This window comes from Dermochelys coriacea, chromosome 2 (assembly GCF_009764565.3).
Source record: "Dermochelys coriacea isolate rDerCor1 chromosome 2, rDerCor1.pri.v4, whole genome shotgun sequence".
NCBI lineage: Eukaryota > Metazoa > Chordata > Testudines > Dermochelyidae > Dermochelys > Dermochelys coriacea.
This window is the reverse complement of record NC_050069.1, coordinates 75,369,727-75,391,148: the sequence shown is the minus strand read 5'-3', so window position 1 is coordinate 75,391,148 and position 21,422 is coordinate 75,369,727. Positions and strand designations below refer to the sequence as shown.

General features: G+C 42.3%; 2 protein-coding genes across 7 annotated transcripts in view; one reads left to right on the top strand and one right to left on the bottom strand.

The window, feature by feature from the left end:
• The window catches only part of SPIDR (scaffold protein involved in DNA repair), a 318,808-nt gene extending 305,432 nt beyond the window's left edge, over positions 1-13,376 (top strand). For 4 of the 6 annotated variants that reach the window (XM_038388517.2, XM_043507890.1, XM_043507888.1 and 1 more), the window contains 5 exons: positions 749-901; positions 8,463-8,556; positions 9,845-9,959; positions 10,549-10,602; positions 12,700-13,376. In XM_038388517.2, coding sequence (XP_038244445.1) covers positions 749-901; positions 8,463-8,556; positions 9,845-9,959; positions 10,549-10,602; positions 12,700-12,828 — 545 coding nt within the window. In that variant the 3' untranslated portion in view covers positions 12,829-13,376. Of the gene's footprint in view, positions 1-748; positions 902-8,462; positions 8,557-9,844; positions 9,960-10,548; positions 10,678-10,894; positions 11,003-12,699 lie in introns of those variants that run through there. The other 2 variants (XM_043507887.1, XM_043507889.1) reach the window with 2 other exon arrangements.
• Positions 13,377-15,010: 1,634 nt separating this feature from the next.
• On the bottom strand, positions 15,011-17,460 carry CEBPD (CCAAT enhancer binding protein delta). The gene has a single exon (XM_038388523.2). It carries the CDS (start codon positions 16,478-16,480, stop codon positions 15,539-15,541), a length of 942 nt encoding a protein of 313 aa, XP_038244451.1. The 5' UTR covers positions 16,481-17,460; the 3' UTR covers positions 15,011-15,538.
• Between the last annotated feature and the right edge of the window lie 3,962 nt (positions 17,461-21,422).

Genomic DNA, 21,422 nt, shown 5'->3' with positions numbered 1-21,422 from the left:
GGGAAGATAGTTCCATTTCTATGCCCGTTCATTCTTTGGCCTCTCTTCCAAGGCACCCAATTAGCGAGCCAGTTTAGTGCCAATGGTTGTGACAATCTTAGGATGTGTATATTTGTCCACCAGGAAATAGAATGAGAACGCCAAATCAATTTCACATAAGACGTCAGATTAGTGACTTTCAGTCACCATCAATCCAGCCTGGGTTTGAGCCATTGACCTACTTATGAAAGGCTCCATGTCCTGTTACCAAATCCATTGAACAATCTATTTACCCTTAGGAGTTGAAATCTGGTTCATATTATGCAAATGAGATGTGGCATTTAGGTGCAGGTGAGTAACAGTTTGGGCAATTCCTGCTTTGGAGAGTAAAGTACTGCATGTGCCTTGCCTCAGGACAGATTTAAACAAATAAAAACTCCTCTAAGAGAAGTACAAAGGTATATGATTAAACAACAGACAAAAACCACATGCTTCCAGTGAATAAATAACAATCCTGTTTGAATTGAATTTGAATCTCTCTTTTTTTAAAAATCTGACTTAGCAAAATCTTTTTGCTCAGAAGGCACTGAGCTCACCAGGAGCATTATATGTATTTCATTCAAAAACCAAATATGTTGTTGTGGAGGAAATCTGAAATAATCCATCTATCTGGTTAGTAACTGGCAGAAAGCATTGTCTTTATTGGCCATGACAATGTGGTCACCTTTTTCCTTGTTACTGTAATAAATTAAAATGTCTTTGTTGGCAGGTAGGATTATTTGTGTTGAACGTACCGTTCTCTCGTTACAAAAGCCCCTTTTGTACACAGCTGCTGAGGCTGACTTCAGTGAGCTGACTAGCCCTGTCAAACTAGATGAACTGGATTCTACAACACAGGCCAATTCCATTTGTACCATAAGAGGTTGGTACAGCCTTTTTATAAATGAATGTTTCTAACTATTTGTTTTCATTTTAAGCATTTAGGTCCCTTGAATAAAACAGTGTATTGAAGAAGGAAAAAAAAAAGGGGGGGGTAGAAGAGGGGAGACTTCGGGGGCAGTTGCTGTGTGTCATTAGAACAGTCAGGTTTATATCTCTTCCTGGGTGTTGATTGCCTTTCTCTTGCACATGGAAGAGAAGAGTCTTTTCTCCTGCACACCATTGCCCATCTGAGCTCTGCATGGTCAGTGTTCCCATTCAATGCCTGTGTGTGCATGCATGCGTGTATGTACACACAAATCTTTGCTGTAAAAAGTTGCATTCTTTCACTTCATATGTCAGCCTTTTCTATCTTACCAGTTGGGTATAAGATTATCTGCAGTAAAATTATTTTTCTACAGAAAGATTAGGTGTGCGAGTAAGGACTTGTGCATGGGGGGGAGGGTTGGTTCTTCCACTGCCTCCTTCCTTTGGTGATATGCTGAAGCAGGGCAGTTTAATGTTCTAGTGAGGGCTCCTTAGCACAACTTGGCCACACTAGCTCCCCAACCAGTGCTGCTGACTTTTGGACATTGCTTTGTTTAATCATTTAATCCATCCACCACTAGTGCAGGAATATTCCCAAAAATGTATTTTCTAATGCTTTGTCTGTTCTGCTTCTAAAGGTTTCAAGTTGTGGTGCTTCATTTTGGAGATTACTTCACAGCCTAGTAACTCACACTTTCAATGAAAAATAAAATCCTTTCTTAATTTCATTCCATCATTCCTAAGGCTACGATTTAGTCATGGGTATTTTTAGTAAAAGTCATGGACAGTCATGGTAATAATCAAAAAGTCAGAGCCTGTGATCTGTGCATGGCTTGTACTATAAATACCCCTGACTAAATTACAGGTGTCGGGGGTGCTCCAGCGATGCTATTGCCTCTCAGGGGGGGCTCCGGCGCGCTGCTGCTGCTATGGGGGAGCGACTTGGGGCCCAACCTATGTTGCTAGGGGTGGGCAGCCCAGGGCCGATGCTGCTGGGGGGTGTTGCCTGGGGCCCTGCTGCTGCTCCCAGACCACTGCTCCAGGTCAGTTGCACCTACTGCTTCAAAAGTCAAGGAGGTCCCAGAAAGTCACCGAATCTGTGACTTCCATGACCTCTGTGGAAGACTTGCAGCCTTAATCATTCCTATTTATGTCCTAGACAACTCTTTGCCTTCCCTGGAGTTTGCACCCATCAAATACTTCAAGTGATTTCTAGAATACTAGCAATGGTGACAAGGGGTAGTACTGAATTCTTACAGACATAGATCCATATAGTTAAAAGCTTGGTGGTGTTACCAAAAATACCCATTCTGTTGTTGTGATAACGCCCTATGGGACTAGAATCTCCACTACTAATATGAATATATTGCATTGAAAAATCTTGATTTCTTGCATTGCATAATGAAGAACAACTATAACTGTAGGGACTCCTTCTGCGCCCTGGTGAGTTCTAGTATCTCAGATCAATATTAGCAGGTATTTTAATGGTATTTCGATCAACACGTTTGAAATACTGCTTTTTTATTTTAACCACACTAAAATATATGCTAAGAATATTTACTCATTTGCTATTACATTTAAACAGACCAAGTATGAGAACCTCTTCCTTCTCCACTTCTCAGTCTGCACCACTCTTTATGGAGTGGGATTAATGCAAGATACCTCCCCCCAATCCCCTTCATGTGCAGGAGAAAAAAATCCACCTCATGTTCCTGTACAAGTTGAAGCACATAATTGTAAAAATGAAGAACTATTTTTAATGCTCAAAGTACCCCCCCCCCCCCAAAAAAAAACCCTTAGCCCCTGCTCTTCCTTAGTTGTGAAGGAAGGATTAAGGAAGAAAGAGGGAGTTGTGCTGCTGGCGATCTGAGCAGATGTGTTTTATGGAACTTCCTCTGGCATTCACCCTATTTGATTTTACAGTTACTTTCACTTAGGGTAACTGTTATTTTATTAAAAAGAAAAGGAGTACTTGTGGCATCTTAGAGATTAACAAATTTATTTGAGCATAAGCTTTCGTGAGCTACAGCTCACTTCATCGCTGTAGCTCACGAAAGCTTATGCTCAAATAAATTTGTTAGTCTCTAAGGTGCCACAAGTACTCCTTTCCTTTTTGCGAATACAGACTAACAGGGCTGCTACTCTGAAACCTGTTGTTTTATTAATAGTCTCCTGGGTCCTTTTGTTCTAATGCAGAACGTAAAATATCTTCTCCTATTATAGGCAGAGCTAGCTCTGTCTATAGATAATCTCTCTTCTTTGTATTTTCACATAGTAACTAATAGTTTACAGTGTTTAAAATGGATTTTCACTGCTTTGTAGTTTGTTTGGCTACTTCCTCTTTGAATCTTTCTAGTGGAAGAATAATAAATGATTGTGTAGCATGGTTGTTCTTGTAGTAACAAATTTATTTGGTGAAATGATTAATGAAGGAGGTGTATCTTTCCTGAAATGCTTGCAGCTTCTCCATTGTATTTGAAAAGAGCATAAGATTATTACTATTTCTTATTAGGTCAAACTGTTCATATGAGAGAGTTCTAGTAGTTCATTCCACATGTTTTGTGGGAGGATTAACTGGTTAACAGTATTTTTTTCAGTGAATGATTCAGATATGATATTCTGATTTTGACACTTGATGTCTTCATATTTAAGCCCCTCTCCAAGAGACACTGTTTCCAGATGTACTGATGAACTGCTTGAATGATAATTACCACCCTGCCTATTCCTAAATATTGTCAATTGACCAGACATTCTACCCACTCATTAATCAATGTGACAAGCTGAAAACTTCATACCCATTGATTTTGGAGCTTTTAGTCAGCACACTTTCTTTAGCCACCAGCTCTCATTCCCATTAGTGATCAGTGTCTAATTTTCCAGATGCAGCCCAGATAGGCCATTCTCAGTCTCTTCACGTTGATGACAGCAGCAGTCCAAAGAAATACAAGACATGTCTAAAAGTCAAATTACAGCTACCGATGGGTCCTTAAAAAGAGAGAGCTCAGGGCCAGAGTCTAAAACTGCTTGAAGTTGAGGAAAAACTATGGACTTAGTAATTCTGTACAGCATTTAAACCTGTTTAGATTCTGCATACCATTTTATGTTGTGGGACATGTATGACTGTCACCTGATTAGTGTGTCTGTCATTGCTTTCACTTGGCTTGGTACTCCCCTTTTGCTATCATCTTTGATAGTTTCACTGGGGAGTTCACCTCTTCATCCAAGTAAGAGCGAACCTCAACACTTTGGGTAATGTAGTCAATAAAATTTGTATCTATTTTCTCTCTGGTTATTTGGATTACATAGTGCTGGTGCTAAATAAAGTATCTGGAATACTATACAAAAGATGAAAATAAATCAGAAGATTGGGGGAGAAGAAATTGATCTATCAAAATAACGACAATTTCAAAATAACTTTAAAAAAGTTCTGGTGGAAGAAGTGAGGGAAGAGATGTATTTTAAAAATGCATGACTATCCTTCCTCCATTCAGAAAAGAGGCACTCATAATGGCAAGTTTGTGTAAAATCTTGTAATAACAAATTCTAATTAAATGCATTGGGGAGGGGGATGTGCAAAATGTATTATAAATATTTAAATTAATTTTCATCACAAAGACAAAAGAAGAATGGATGAAAAAGTTATCCACTTACTTCATGCTGTCTCATGCCTGAGGTCTCTGCTTATATGTTACAGATTGCACTTCAGCATCTGTTTACTGCCCTTGAAATTCACTTTTTATCAGAAGTCTGTGTTTTCTTTGCTTATATACTTAACTGTCAGATCTTTTGAGCCGTTTGTTCAAGCCACATAAATGCTACTTCAGAATTTAATGATTGCCTTCTTGGTGTCAACTCTTGGATTTCTTCAAATTTTATGAAACTGAAAATCAAAGTTTTGTTGGTTTGTCCTAATTGCACGCAGTACATCTCCCCCTCTTTCCCGCCTGTCCCTTTCAGTAGTGTTTTTATAAAGGGAAAGTTAATGTGTTGCCACCTCTTTGTCTCTCTAGGATTTTATTTTATTGTATTGGATATATTGTAAAATTGAGAGACTTGCTCAAAAAGATCTGGAATTACTAGTCAGTGCCTTTGCCAACTACAGGTTGATTTATTTGTCACTTGCAGTTGTCCCAGATCGTGCCATTCAGAAATGTTTATGGACACAGAATGGTCTACTCATAATTCTAACTGGTCATTTCAGCATATTATCATTATTCTAAATCTCCTTAATGGCTTCCCATATTGTCATTAGTTGGGAGTGCATTAATAATGATCCTGAATATATCTAGCATCTTCTCCCTGATCAAACTGTTAATTTTATGGGCCAGATGTTAATCTGTTACATCAGTGTAAATCAAGTGTAATTCCATTATTTATAGTATTCAACCTATTGAGTTGTTTTTAAAAAACAGCCTCTATCTTCTGATTATCTAAGCATTTCCTAAATATCAGTATGAAATTTTCTGGACTAGAATAATAAGCAATCATTCGTCTCTGCCATGGAAATAGCAAAGGGTAAAAAAAAAAAACTGTTTGGAGCTTTAGTTTTAAATGAAAGAAATGGAGATTTAAATACGTTTTTGAAATATTTGAAGTTCTGATGCACCCTGACATTAAAATGAAGGACTCATGTTTGTATTGTCATTTGCCCACTTTGTTGATGATTGGAAAGTCATTGCCTGCTGTCAGATGTTTATCAGCAAAGAAAGAAGAGGAATTATTAAACTGAAAACAATGAAGTAATGAGAACATAAGAATGCCTTTACTAAGTCAGTCCAATGGTTCATATAGCCCAGTATCCTGTCTTCAGACAGTGGCCACTGCCAGGTGCTTCAGAGGGAACAAACAGAACAGGCAGTCTTTGAGTAATCCATCCCCTGTTGTCCACTCCCAGCTTCTAGTAGCCAGCATGGGCAGGGATGGTGCCCCTAGCCTCTGTTTGCTAGAAGTTTTCTGAAAGTCCAACTACACTATATCTATTGGATCACCCTTGTCCACGTGTTTTTTGAACCCCTCAAAGAATTCTAAGATTGGTGAGGCATGATTTCCTTTTACAAAAGCCATGTTGACTCTTCCCTCAACAAATTTGTTCATCTATGTGTCTGATAATTCTGTTCTTTACTGTAGTTTTAACCAGTTTGCCTGGTACTGAAGTTAGTCTTACCAGCCTGTAAGTTACTATTACCAAGCGGTTCAGCGATATTCACCTGTTGGATCAGATCCTGTGCTCCACTTAGGACTATATCAAGAATTGCCCCCCTTTTGGGTTCCAAGACTAGCTGCTCTAAGGAACAGTCATTTATGATGTCAAGAAACTTTATCTCTGCTTTCCATCCAGAGGTAACATGTACCCAATCAGTATGAGGATAGTTGAAATCCCCCATTATTGAGTTTTCTATTTTTATAGCCTCTCTAATTTTCCAGAATATTTCACAGTCACCATCACCTGATCAGATGGTCAGCAGTATATTCCTACTGCTATATTCTTATTATTCAAGCATGGAATTTTTATCCATAGCGATTCCATGATACAATTTGATTCATTTAAGATTTTCACTACATTTGACTTTCTTTCATGTATAATGCCACTCCCCCACCAGCATGACCTAATCTGTCATTCTTATATATTTTGTACCCTGGTGTTATCATGTCCCATTGATTATCATCGTTCCACCAAGTTTCTGAAATGCCTGTTATATCGATATTCTCATTTAATATCAGGCAATCAATTTCACCCATCTGAGTATTTAGACTCCTAGCATTTGTATACAAGCATTTATAAAATTTGTCACTTTTAGCTATCTGCCATTAGGTGATATAATTAAATGAGACGCTTTTTTCATTTCTCTTCATTTCCTACCTGTACTTTACCAACGTCCATCCTCTCCTCCTTACTAGGATACAGAGAAACTCTATTAATAGATCCTTCCCTAAGGGATGTCTTTATCTGAACCATGTGCTCCTCCACACCTGTCGGCTTTCTCCCAGCCCTTAGTTTAAAAACTGCTCTACAACTTTTTTAATTTTACATGCCAACAATCTGGTACCGTTTTGGCTTAGGTGGAGCCCATCCTTCCTGTTTAGGCTCTTGCTTTCCCAAAAGGTTTCCCAGTGCCTAATAAATCTAAACTTTTATATCATCATCTCATCCCTGCATTGAGACCCTGCACTTCTACTTGTCTATCTGGCCCTTTGCATGGAACAGGAAGCATTTCACAGAACTGAAGTCCAGATCCTGGTTCAATCTCTAACCTAGCAGGCTCAATTTGGCCTCCAGGACCTCTTTCCTACCTTTCCCTGTGTCACTGGTATCTACATGTACCATGACCACCCGCTTCTCCCCAGCACTGCACATAAGCCTGTCTAGATGTCCGTCTAGATGTCTCGAGAGATTCACACCCAGCAGGCAATTCACCATGCAGTTCTCCTGGTCATCACAAACCCAGCTTTCTATATTTCTGATGATCAATTCCCATTACTGTTACCTGTTTCTTTGTAATAACTGGTATTCTCTCCCCCGAAGAGGTATCCTCAGTGTGAAGGAAGACCATGACAGCATCTTGGGGGAGGGTCCCAACTATGGGACCATTTCCCTCTGCTCTACTTTGATATTCTTCTTCCCTGAGACTTCAGTCCTCCTCAGCAGCACAGAAGCTGTCAGTGGGACCACTCTACTGTGTCCCGGAAAGTCTTATCTATGTACCTTACAGTCTCCTTAGCTCCTTCAGTTGAGCCACTCTGGCCGCCAGAGCCTGTACTTGGTCTCTGAAGGCCATGAGCTTCTTGCAGTGTATGCACACATACAGGAACAATTCGTATAGTTGGGGTGCTGAGAGCCACTGAACCAAACTGTAAACCCTTTATATGATGGAAACCACTTCAAGCTAGGGGATGTGGCAGCACCCCCAGCACCTCTACTTCGAGCACCTATGCACACACATGCCACCTGCTCCCAAGACAGGTAATCATACATGCTGCATTCAATGTAGTAAACTGGATAGCCCCACTCTGCTGCTGGACTTGGCCTGCATTCTTTTTACTCCTGTAGCTTTTTGTTGGGATTTGTCTGTCTCTTTTGGGGGAGGAGAGGAAGGAAGCATAGGTAGTTATGTTACTATGTTAATTATGTTATGTTAATCAGGTGTAGCTAGTTCTCCCACTCCCTCACAAAACTCCCATTAGCTGCTCCTTTTTCGCTAGCTCTTCTAGTCACTTAGGAGCTGGCTTTTTAAGACCCCTTTCTTACTGAGTTAATGGTTAACGGGTGTTAAAGGGCTTAGGGATCAAATCCTTGTTAAGAAGTTCTCAGCCTTGCCTAGCAGGCTGCTTGGCTCAGCACATGGCACCCCTAACAAACAGACCACACTATGTACTTCAGTCAAGCAGCAAGCACACTAACAAAGACAACAAACTCACCCAAGGGTCAAGTAGTCGCTCCTCCGTCACCTGGAGAACTCCCTCCCTGGGTAGTTGTATTCACCAACATATACCTTTGTAAGAATTTCGTTTTTGTTTAGGCACCATCTCTGGAGTTAACGAGAGCACTGCCTTCTCTTGGCCCACATGTAACAGATGTGGCAATGGAAAACTGGAGCAGCATCCACAGGATAGGTAAGAATCAGTGTGGTGCTTGATGTACCAAGGCTTTTTTGTGCAGACGCAGCCTTAAGTGCCATATGTGGTACACTCATTCCTACAATGTTGTCTATGCCTGTAGTCTCCCACAACAGCTACATGGGGGAGTTGGGAGGGAGAGGGACAAAACTGCAGGATTTTTATTGCTGATGGAATGACACAACCAGTAAGGGTAAGATTCACCTATTAAGGAAGACACAAGTAAGACTCAAAATGGTATGAGTTTGCTGTGATATATTTTTGTAGGTTACCTCAAACTAGTACTGATATAGTTTCTCACTTTTTACTGGTATGTATTAGTTAACTTCTGTGTTATTCCTCCTTTTACCTTAATGTAAATGAGAGGAGAATCAGGCCTGTTAAGTTTATAACCCTAATAAAAATGACACTTTTCTACAAATAGATCACAGCTGTAAAGTCTGATTTCTCAGAACCTTTCAGGGCTCGAAGCAAATGGTATCTGTTATGTTGAAAGGGGCACTGGGGCAACTGCATCCTGGGACATTGGTTCAGAACTGGCTCAGGAAGAACTCTACCAATTAAATTACAAATGCTACCTCCCACCACAAATTCTACCAGCTGAATTACCAATGCTACTTCCCACCAGAAAGTTCTTGGGAAGTCTACCATCTAAGTACTTACCTAATCTCATAGTTTTAGAGACCTTGATGGGATGACAGCACAAGACAATAATGCTGTAAGCATAGTGTAAAGGGAAGAAAAAAGGATGTCTTCTAGTGACAAGATGCATAAAGAGGGATAGAGTTATTTTGATTCCAGATTCTGGTTATTTACAGTTAAAGGGATAAAGGAATATTTACAACAAAAATTTAAAAAAATACACTGTGTTCTGTGTTGTATATAATTTCCCCTGAAAAACCGCAAGCCGAAAATACAAAGATTGCCTTATATTTTGGTAGGTTTTTTTAAGTATATGTTATTAGTAGTGCCTCTGTGTGTGTGTTTTCCAATGGATCAGACCCTATCATTTGAAGGAAATTTTGCTGTTATTTAGCTAATAATGTAATGTAAATTTATTCCATAAAACCCCAATTCAGCAAAGCATTTAACCATGTGCTTAATTTTATTCATGTGATAAGTCAATGAGACTTAAGCATGTAGTGAAAGTTAAGCAGCTGCTTGAGCACTTCGCTGAATCAGGGGCAAAATCAGTACATCATTTACTTATTTGCCCTCTGATCTGATGACTGATACTTGTCTTTCATATGTCTCTTTCATCACTATTTGTTCACATATGTTTCAGGGGATCATATTACTGCAGCCTATGCTCCCAAACGGTAATTTTACCAATTTTCAAAATGCAACTGGAAGTCTTTCTGCACAGTCCATCCCGTCCTCATTGTATAGTGAAAGTAAAGGTGAGTGTAGATAATAAAAGTGCTAATAGTATCCAGTATATTGAGGGTAGGTGTGTTGATATCAGGTGCTCTGAGACACTATTTTCTATGCAGCCCCTGATTGAAGAAAAATGATAACTTTATTAATACAACAAAAAGAAAATCCTAAAATTAATGTGGTACTGAAATGGAGATTAAGGGTCTAATCCTGCAGTCCTTACTCAGGTAAAACACCCCTTGAGTTCACTCTTAAGAGCATCATCCCACAAAATGCTGAGCACTTCCTACAAGGTGCTGAGCACCAACAACTCCCATTGAAGAACTTGGCTAGATTGGGCCCTTAGGAAGTAATGAGCCATGGACATGTATTCTTCAATGAGCCAACTGATAGGCCATAGTTTAAAGGAAATATGGGTGTTTTGAGTCGCATCCTGAAGTTCTTTTTCAGTATTACTCTTAAAGTCTTTTGGTTTTGTCAGTCAACTGCTTTGTAAAACATAGGACAGACAGTTCTAGGCTCAAGATACTAATTTTCATTTTTAACATGGAAAGTGAATGTTGCACATAAATATGATTTTTGTCTTGTCCTCCTTTCACTTTCTTATTGCAGCTGTTACAAAAAACAGTTTCTTCTGTCCTGATGTCATCATCCAGTGAGGATGGGGTAGGTATACATAAAATTAAGATAAATAAAGAAATTGAAACTTCTTGAATTTTAGTTTAGAGGCAGAGTTCCAAAGTGGACAGTAAAAAGAAAAGGAGTACTTGTGGCACCTTAAAGACTAACAAATTTATTAGAGCATAAGCTTTCGTGAGCTACAGCTCACTTCATCCGATGAAGTGAGCTGTAGCTCACGAAAGCTTATGCTCTAATAAATTTGTTAGTCTTTAAGGTGCCACAAGTACTCCTTTTCTTTTTGCGAATACAGACTAACACGGCTGCTACTCTGAAAAAAGTGGACAGTAGATATTCTGAGCTGTATGTGAAGACACGGGAACAAAACATGCAAAGAATACTTTGTTCTTATATAGCATCTTTCATTTGGGAATCTGGGAATGCTTAGGAAAAAATAGAGTGTCTCACTACACCCTGACAGTACACCTATTCACAGATGGGCACTTAGTGCAAGTCAGTGTCAAAACCAAGAGTCCTGGCCCGCTAGTTCTTTCTTCTAACACCCAGACCCAATTGCTCTCAAGTAACTGTCACTGAAGTTTCATCATAGGAAGCAGCACTAAAGAAACTTGTAAAATATATAATAAATTGTTTTACTGGAACCCAAATAAATAGATGAATGAAACACAAGCAACCATGCTCTATAAGATGGTCATCAAGTGGTTACTCTCTTAGTCTGAGATATCATCGGTATAGCCCTATTTGCTTGTCTTGTGTTTTATATGGTATATTTAGTTGTCACTTACACAATACACTGTATTAATTTGATTTATAAGGAATATTTTAAGTGAAAATTTTTCTTAAAATTATTTTGCAGTGAATTGTTTCCTGCTCTTTTATATTGTAGATACTGTAGCACATGTAAGCTAATAGACTTATGGTTTATAGAAGACCATTTTTAAAATGATTATTAATCTTCCTACAACTCTTGAATACAAAGCCAGTGTTTGATAGAGTACTTGCACATTCAATTCCAAAGTCTATTCAAATGTCATTTGACACAAGCTTCTTTCCATTAACTATTTTTTGTTTGGAAAGTATGACAAAACAATGTAGCCCTTTTTTGAGTTAGTTGGGTTAGTTAACTAAAACAAACAAAACCCAAAGAAACCCATTTCCATGCTTTAAGTCTTAAGAATATTTGCCAGTTATCCAGAAAGATTACATCCGAAAACTTGCTGTTTGGAGGGTTTTTTTTTTTCTAGTTGAAATCCAGTGATAACTTTTCCCCGCCATCCTCCACTAATTCAAACTGCAGCATTATTTTAAAAAGAAAACACATTTAGGGAAAGACTAAGCATAAGAAATATCACTTCAAATTGTAATGTTTGCCAAAGTTGGTGTGGGCTTCAAATAAAAATGTCTTTTCAAGCCTGGTTTGAACAGCCACTGCTCCTGTTTTCTAATCCTGGTTCTACCATCTTTCTGTGTAACCTTGGACAAATCACCTAACCGTTATACCTTAGTGTACCACACTATAAAATGAATATAATAGTACTTACCCCACAGAAATGTTGAGGCACAATTAGTATTAAGCTATATTGTGATCCTTAAACAGAAAAACCTATATAAATGCAAATTATTATAACTATATGTAGGACAGTACAGGAACAGGCATAAAGTGTTTTTGGGTTTTTTTAGGTTTAGTTTCTAATGGGATTTTTTTCTTTGGTTACCTTCTTACAGACCATGCACACACACACTGCCCTATCACATGCAAAATCCTTAGGTGTCCAAGAAAGCTATATAAAGAAGCAATTGGTTATGCTTTCATGGACTGGATGCTAGATTGCAATAGCCATTATACCTACGGCATTTTTAAGAGCTTGACCGTGAGATCCATTCTAACTGTGACTGCTGGGAATTGTTTTATTTCTAAAATTATTGAAAATCTAATTAGTTTATCAGACTAAGTACATTCTTTGTAGCAGCATTTCACCATCTTATTTTGTTTAGCTTCCTTTTTGAGCAGTAAAAAATGTTGTACACTGGAAGAGGACCTTACACTCTGTCTTTGCGTTGTGTGCTGCCTAGAACAGAACGTACAGTACTGTTTGTTTAATCAACATGCCTTTATCACTACAGAGTTATGAGTTGAAGAGTGTGCTGGGAAAGGAGGTGGGGTTATTAAACTGCTATGTCGAGTCTGTAACCAACCATCCTAGCTGTGTTGGATTGGAGGAAATTGTCCTTCTGGAAGCAGGAAGAAACTAAACTGAATGCTGTCAGCTACTATAATATCTATGGACTTTGTAATGTGGTTATTTGATAACTATGCCCACAGATAATGTATAATGCAAGCATGATACAGTGAGGTAGTTTATTAAAACTGTTATTTAGAAAATATATTATTGCTAAACTTAAAAAAGCTAAATATATTTTTTTTAAATCTTGATTTTTTCTGAATGTTTATATTGTGTGTTTGATCAGTTCAGAATTTAAGAGTATAGTTCTTGAGAGCGTTCTGTTGGAGTAAATGTTCATGAATGTAAAACAACTTGTTCTGGAGGTTTGAATGTTTGTAAAGCGTGTTTTTGGTGATATTTTTATAATGGGTGTTATGAATATTTTACTTTTGTGTATCAAAAGAATAACATTTTAAATGTTATTTTTGGAATAAGGATTTTAGCATGAATGGTGGACCTTAATTAAGCTATCTGTTTTCATAACAATTTCCAGAAGCATTATACACTGCACACCATTGATACTGAACTGTAACGTTATTACCACACTGCAATAAATATTACAAGTACAGATTTTAATGAGCCTCATCTTTCAGATATGATAAATGGTGTCAAAGGTATATTGAGCTAATGTTTTATAAGTTAGCCATAGTCTAAATATAGAAATACTGTGGCATCTTAACTTCCCATGAGGTGGATGTTTGGTTGTATAGTATAATGTGTATGAAGAGCAAAGAACAAACTGGTTCAGGAGTGGTATAATTGTACTGATAGCTGCATGTAGATATGGAGACATGGTTATAACCTTAATCTATCTGTCTTTTGTGTTCATAACTGAACTTTAATGTAAGACTAGACTGTAAGGTTATTAAGGTAGCAACTGATTTTTTTTTGTCCTGTACAGCACAGAGCACACTGTCTGCACTTAATGAAAAAACAATAGACCAGAGTTGTACAGTAACTAGTTTTGCATGTTGAAAAGATTTTCCTACCTGATTTGTGGCTATTGAATAGACAAATAACTGTAAATCGGTCTCTTGCTAGTCATTTCTGGGGTAATCGTAGATAACAGAATGACTTTTAGGCACTCTTTTGAGCACTAATAAATAACCAAGCCTTTGAGTCAAAAAAAGACCTTTTCTTCCTTAGCCATTTTTCCTTAAGAAAAAGCTACAAACAGTGGGCCTAGTCCATCAAATACCGGGTGTTATACTTATTGCTGTGAATAGTCCCACTGAAATCTATGGAACTATTTTCTGCAGATAAGCACTACACCCTAGTAGTAGTTGCAGCATTAGGTTGGTTTTCTGCAGGCCACTGCTGCCCCCACACATGCTGTGCTGTTAATAAGTTTCCTTCCAAATTATGAACAATTTTAGGTGACTAAATTGGCTTAAATATATGCAGTTATTTTCAGTGTCAGTTCTGCCTCTTAGACCCTCACTGTCAGTAGAACTGCACAGCAAAGGTGGTCAGTTTGTTCACCAAGTACGATTCAGAATACTAAAATGTATCCATACAAGAAACTAAAGATTTATGTACTTGCAGCAATAATGTAAATAACCTTTCATTCCACCAGGAATGCATTTTTCCTGTGAGACTTCATAGCCTTAAAACCTCTTTGTACAAGTAATGATATACATGGCTTGACCTGATTTTGGGGTATTTTACAGCAGGAGCTCTGTTGTCTTGAGGATTTACAGTTTAATAGCAAAACTTAGCTTCCCCTGTGTTTTGTTTGTTATGCTACTTGAGAACCATGATATGAAATGGCCTACTTGTTTAAGAGTTCAGCCATTGGTGGATCAGTTAGCTTGAACTGTTATAAATAGTAATTACTGACTCAACATTTGTATAGCAGAATGTAGTCTATGCAGGAAGGTATACTTTATAACCATTATACTGGCAGAAATGAATTTTAACGCTATTAGTGAATAGTGAAGTGTTGCCTCCATTTTCTTTTGAGATGTTTAAAACATTTAGTGCACTAAATAAGCCTCTGTTTTTTCCTAATTTAATAATAGTATTGAAAATTAAATTTTTAAAAAAAGTTGTACTTAAAGCACTCCTCCTGTCTGGGTTTTCCTGATGAATCACATTTCCATATTAATAATACTATGCATGTTTGTAACTCCTGAGAAGTACAGCTCCACCTGCTGCATTTACGCTCAACCCCGGGCTCCAAAGCATAGGGCAAAGACATGAAGCAGAAGTGATTAAAAATGCTTTTTTATTCTTAGAAATGCTGTAAAAATTGATATAAAAGGTTGAGCATGCTCAGTCTTTTTCCTCCTACTATCTACAGTATAAAGGGTTTTTGAATCGTTTTTACAAATGTACCATAGCTGCATCAATATGAGTAAAATGTAGAAAGAACAAAAACAACTATTACAAAAATAATTTAAGGGGAAAAAACACAAGTTTAGCTTTTTTCCTTTTCTCTCTCTCTCTCAATTTTTTTTTTTTTTTTGCAAAAGACCCAGGGTCCTAGCCCAATTTTGCTACAACGTTCAAAGGAAACTGAAACCCAGCACAATTTCACTGTCGTCTTCCTCTCTCCCTTAATGCCGCTTAGGGAGCCGAGCCGAGCCGCAGCAGCAGCGGCCCCCGCCGCAGTCCCGAGGCCCCCTCCCCGCCGCAGGTAGGCCAGTCCTGGCTCTGCAGCGCGGCTGCTCCGTGGAGGTCTCTGAGGTATTGGTAGGATAAGGCAGTCACCGTCCCTCGCGTCCCTGCCCACTGAGTTACCGGCAGTCGGTGCCCGAGCCGGGCTGCAGGAAGGAGGCGCCAGGCAGCTGCTTGAAGAAGTGCCTGAGGCTGGTCAAGTCCCGGCTCAGCTGCTCGATCTTCTTGTGCAGCTTCTCGTTCTCGGCCGACAGCTCCAGCAGCTTCTGCTGCATCTCCTGGTTGCGGCGCTTCGCCTTGTCGCGGCTCTTGCGCACGGCGATGTTGTTGCGCTCCCGGCGCTGCCGGTACTCGGGGCTGAACCTGTCCACCCACTTCTTGCCGCTCCGCTCTTTGCCCGCCGCCGCCCCCTGGCCGCAGGAGGAGGACGACGAGGGGGACCTGGTGCTGCAGCTGGAGGGCGAGCTGCTGCCCGCGGGCTCGGGCGAGGTGGGCGGCGTGGGCTGCCCGCTCAGGTTCATGATGGTCTGGGCGCAGGTGGCGACCTGCGAGGGCAGCAGGGAGGAGGAGAGCTCCCTGTCGCTCCAGTCCGGCTCCCGCTTCAGAGCGGCCCGCGGGGCGGAGGAGGAGCCGGGCCGCGGCTCGCCACCCAGCAGGGCGCCGCCGAAGTCCTTGGCGGGGTCGCGGCCCGCCGGCGGCAGGTACTCGCCGTAGTCGCCGCCCCGCTCCGCCTTGTGGTTGCTGTTGAAGAGGTCGGCGAAGAGCTCGTCGTTGCACAGCTCCAGGTTGGGCACCGCCGACATGGAGTCGATGTAGGAGCTGAAGTCGATGGCGCTCTCGTCCTCGTACATGGCCGGGGCGGCGGCGCTCAGCTCGGCCAGGCTGCTGCTGCTGCCGCCGCCGCCCCCCTGCTCCTCGGCGCTCATGCCGCCGCTCCCGGGCTTGCAGGAGGGGCTCAGCCCGCCGCCGCCCGCCTTAGTGTCGTAGAAGTTGGCCGGCTCCAGGGACCAGTTCCTGTAGCATGCCGGGGAGTCCAGGCTGTACAGGGCGGCGGCGCTCATCGGAGAGCGGGCAGCGGCTGCACAGAGCTGGCGGGGGCGGGGGGGGGGCAGCGGGGCTCGGGCTCCGGCTCCGGCTCCGCGGGCTGCTAGCGCCGCCACTGGGGAGGGGCTCCCCCTCGGCTGTCCGGCTGGGCTGGAGGCTGCGCCTGGGCTCACCCTGCCCGGCGGCGTGTCACGCTGGGAGCGCCCGGGCCCGTGCCGACGAGGAGTTTGTTCCGACACCGGGTCAGCTAGTCTGAACCCGGGAGCCGCCGCCTGCCCCGCTTTTATCTGGCCCCGGCCCCGGCCCCGCCCCTGCCCGGTGACGGGGCGAGCGTGTTACTGGAATCCCTCGGGCCCCGGGGCTGTGCCGCGCGAGGGGAGGGGTTTGCCCTGCGCCGCTGCCGGGGGCCGCGTAACCTGAATCTGAGGCTGTGCCTCGTAAATCTTTGCAGCAGCAGCAGCAGCAGCGAGGTGGGGGAGGTGGGGCTGCCTCCGCCGCCGAGCCGGAGCCCGGGCGAGCTGCGCCGGCTGCCGCTGGGAACGCGCCCGTGGGGCCAGCGCCGATAAGAGGCGGCGGGACTTGCTGGGCTCATTCCCACCTTCCTGTTTATGGGGCTTTGCGCTGCTCGGGTTCCTGGGGAAGGGGGCGGGGGCGAGGGCGAGAAACCACTGGCCCTGAAACGTACACGAGCCATGCACGTGGGCTGCAAACGTGTCCCCTGGGCAGGAGCAGGGTCAGTGTTGAGCCCAAGAGCGGCGAGGCAGAGCGGGGCTGAGCCGAGGACTCCCGTGGTTGCCAGGGCTGGCGCTGGGTCACAGCCTGCCGCGGAGATGGCTCGCTGCGTTGCCTAGCGAGGGGGCGGCGAGCGGTCCGTCGCCTGCCGCACCTGAGCCTGGGCGTACCTCGCGGTTTGTGTAGCGCAGTGATCGGCACCAGCCATGCTTCGGGGGACACTACGCCTGGCCGATGGGTCCCTCCCCCCGCCCCGGCTCCGCTCCCTCGTGCATCCGCTGTCGTTTCTAAACGTGTTCACACTTACTTACGTTCCCGCAGTGTCGTGCTGCAGGCTGCGGTTTTGACAGGCGAAGTGGCACGTACACACTGCACGGGGCGGGCGGGGGCGGGGGCGCCGCTGTGACAGATTTGTAGCACCCTAGGAAGCGCTTTCTCTGCCTTCAAACCCAGGGCGCGGTTTGCCTCCTCGGTACACACCGCCCTCTGGCGGCTGAGCGGGGGATCAGCTCAGGCTACAATGTAGGTCCCTCACAGAGCGCGGGGGAGGGAGGCTTGTTCTGCCAGCCGCAGCCGCGGAAGAGGACGCCCTGGGGCCAGGCTCCTAGTGGAAGAGTCGCTCACCTCGAGAGGGTTTCCTAGAGGTAAGTCGTGAATAATAAAAGGTAAAGTGGGCTGCTTTAGCAACACCGTCGTTTCCCCGTTTCGTTTTGCGGCCGCGCTGTAGAATTACAGCACTGGGGGGTGCGCGGTTTTGCCGGCCGTGAACATCGCCTGCAGCGCCTTGGGCCCGGATGGCAGCTCGTGGCGCTGGCAAGTAAAAAGACCAGGGAGGGCTCGGGGCACCTTGGAGCCTAAGAGCTCTATTTGAGCGTAAGCTTCCGTGAGCCCCAGCTCCCTTCGTCGGCTGCTCACGCTCACATAAACGTGTTAGTCTCTCAGGGGCCCCGGGCCCTCCTGGTCTTTTTGCGAATACAGACTGACACGGCTGCTACCCTGCAAACTCTAAAGTGACAGGTTTCAGAGGAGCAGCCGTGTTAGTCTGTATTCGCAAAAAGAAAAGGAGGACTTGTGGCACCTTAGAGACTAACACATTTATTAGAGCGTAAGCTTTCGTGAGCTACAGCATCGGATGAAGTGAGCTGTAGCTCACGAAAGCTTATGCTCTAATAAATGTGTTAGTCTCTAAGGTGCCACAAGTCCTCCTTTTCTTTTTTCTAAAGTAACACTCAAGGAAAGTAAATAGTTAAGCTGGGTTTTGTAAGTGGAAGGGACCTGAGCTGTATGCTCTGTCGCCAAGCGTTCATGAGCAATGAAAATGTCCCCCTCCTTTCCCCCAGGGGCCAGTACAGTAATCCCCTCCCTGCCTTCCCAGCACCAGCCCTCACGCCAAGGGCTTTATGCCACACTAGACAGGCCCGTTTACAGTCACTAACACGTGGGGGGGGGCGGGGTTCTGATACCATGACCTCAGGGGCAAGCTACTTGAATGAGAGTTTTGCTTGAGCAATCACTGCAGGATTGGGCACATACAGAAAAGCTTGTCTTCCTAAATACCTACCTCTAAAACTGGATCTCACCGCCACCCAGGTTTACAGAACTGATGCAGTGGGCTTTTAAAGGGCTGCCGCCGCCCCACTTTGATGGCAGCAGTGAACAAAGTATTCTGCTTGCTCTGAAACCAACATTGTGAGATCCTCCACGCTGAAAGGTACTGTAAAAACCTATTGTCATTAAAAGTCCTTTATGTAACTAATTAGGCTCAGAGGTTTTTGGTGATGTGAAAGCTTATAAAAACACTGTTAGAGTTTAGGAAATCTTCCCACTTGTTTGCAGTCTAGTCTTGTTCAATGAACACCACCTCTGTCATTCACATTGGCTGGAGGATTGCATACCAGTGGTGGCTTGCTTGACATTTTGTTGGATAAACTCTTCACCTTTTGACCTCGCACACTGCCGAAGTCACTCTGAAATGTAAATGATTGTAGAAAATACTACTTTTTCCAATGGAGACTTTAAAGAGGAATCAGTATATATTTATAAAATAAACATACAAACACCTGAGTATTTCATTTTGTGAAGTCACTCTAGTGCCCTCCTGAGGTTCAGTTAGTTTAGGAGAAATTACTGTGGTTACTAAAAAGGCAAGAACTCAGCCTGACAGATTGGGACAATCTGTTTTAACTGACAGTATGTTTGCCTATACGTTTCATTACAAGATGTTCTTTTGACAGCAACAAGGTTGTAAATGTAGATTTATGGTTTTAGACACTTTAGAGGGTAAAATGAAGGCAGTTTAGTTTCACAGTAATCTCTCTTACCTCACTCCTTTCAGTTGCCTATTAAAAAAAGTTTTGATGAATATACTCATACTTTAAAATCAGTAATTGATACTGGTAAATGAACAAGTATACCTGAAACAAAATTAATATAATTAAAAATTAAAGATACTATGTGTAATATGAAGTTTTCCCATCTCCCAAACATTTTAAAAGAATAGTCCATAGACTGTTTACAAAAGAGAAAATAAAATTGTGTCAAAATATGTTTGCTTGTTTTTTTAAGAGAATTAGCTAAAGCAATTAATATTCAATATGAGTTGTCTAGTTTATCTATTCAGAGGTAGACTTTAAAAGGACATTTCTAAGGTCTGGTCTACATACAGTAGTTTTTGTACTGGCTTAACTATTACAGTTAGTTGGTGTGCAGTTTGTTTGTTTTGTTTTAACCAAAATAGTTACAGCAGGACACCCCCCTTATGTGGATGCAGTTATACAGCTATAATTTATTCTTCTTCCCTTATGGAAATAAGCTATACCAGGGGGTTCTCAAACTTCAGTGCACTACAACCCCATCTGACAACAAAAATTACTACATGACCCCAGGAGGGGAACTGAATCCTGAGCCCACCTGAGCCAAAGCCAAGCCCCATTGCCCCAGGCCAGGGATGAAAGCCAAAGCCCAAGGGTTTCAGCCCCAGGCAGGGGGCCTGTAACCTGATCCCCACCACCCAGGCTGAAGCCCTTGGGCTTTGGACCTGGGCGGTGGGGTTCGGGCTTCGGTTTTGGCCCCAGGCCCCAGCAAGTCTAGGCCAACCCTGGCTTTATGGGGTCCTGACCCACAGTTTGAGAACCACTGAGCTATACTACCTCAAGCACCTTCATACCAGTACAACTGTCCATACTATGGGGTTGTATCACTTTACACACACAAGTCGTACTCCTTTAGCTATACAAGTGTAGTTAGACAAGCTCATAGGAATAGCTTTAGTTTGCTTTCTCTGGACTTGATCATACAACTCTTAGTTACATCAATAGTCCCCACTGAGTTTAACTTTCACATGAATTAGGGTTGCATGATTGAGGATATATTAACATAATTGTATTTTTATAACACAAAATATACCTTTATAAATCAATATTCATTTTAAGTGGATCGAACAGGTACCTTAATTTTATATTATTTCATTTGTAAATAGTTGTATTGTAGTTTAAGATCAGCAATGGACTCTGTGGCTCGCATGTCTCTAGGTGATCTCGGAGTTTGCAATGCTTCCTAATCTGATGAGTGCACGCATACCGGTAATCTATCTGGACACAGAAGAGACAAACTCCTTTCTGTCCATTCATGATTGTGAAACCTAATACTACTCCCATAAATTTTTGTCTATTTAATATAATTTTTAAATTGTTTAAACATATGAATTACTATAGATAAAACATTCAACAACCTTTGTATATGCTACATGTGAGTGTCTACACTACAAAATGTAATGTCCATATTGCCACAACAGCCAAAAATGGTATGGCTGGACTGTGGTTTAGATAGGGCTCAAGCATTTTTACCACTGTCATAAAAGTCTGTTTTTCCTTCTCTTTAGCTCAGATGCACCTTTGTTGGAAGGTACAAGTCCATAATGTAATGAAATGTCCATAAGGCCTACTTTCTAAACAAAACTCTGCAATTTTCCAACTTTTCTAAACCAGATGCATAAATTCCCCAGCCTCTGTTTTACATTCTGACCTGGAATTATCCACCCTAATCATTTGTTTTGGAGTGATATATATCTCAATGTATATTTCTGTAGCAAAAATTAAATAGTCTCAGCCTATGCCTAGTAGCTACTGATACAAAATTTAACTTGCTTATTATTTAAAACTCACGTTTCCTGGCATAATCAATCAATCTGTGATGCCATATTCCACTTCTACTGACTTTTGAAAATCC

Excerpts from the sequence above, each read along its gene's own strand:
- CEBPD (XM_038388523.2), bottom strand. The coding sequence starts at position 16,480 with ATGAGCGCCGCCGCCCTGTACAGCCTGGACTCCCCGGCATGCTACAGG.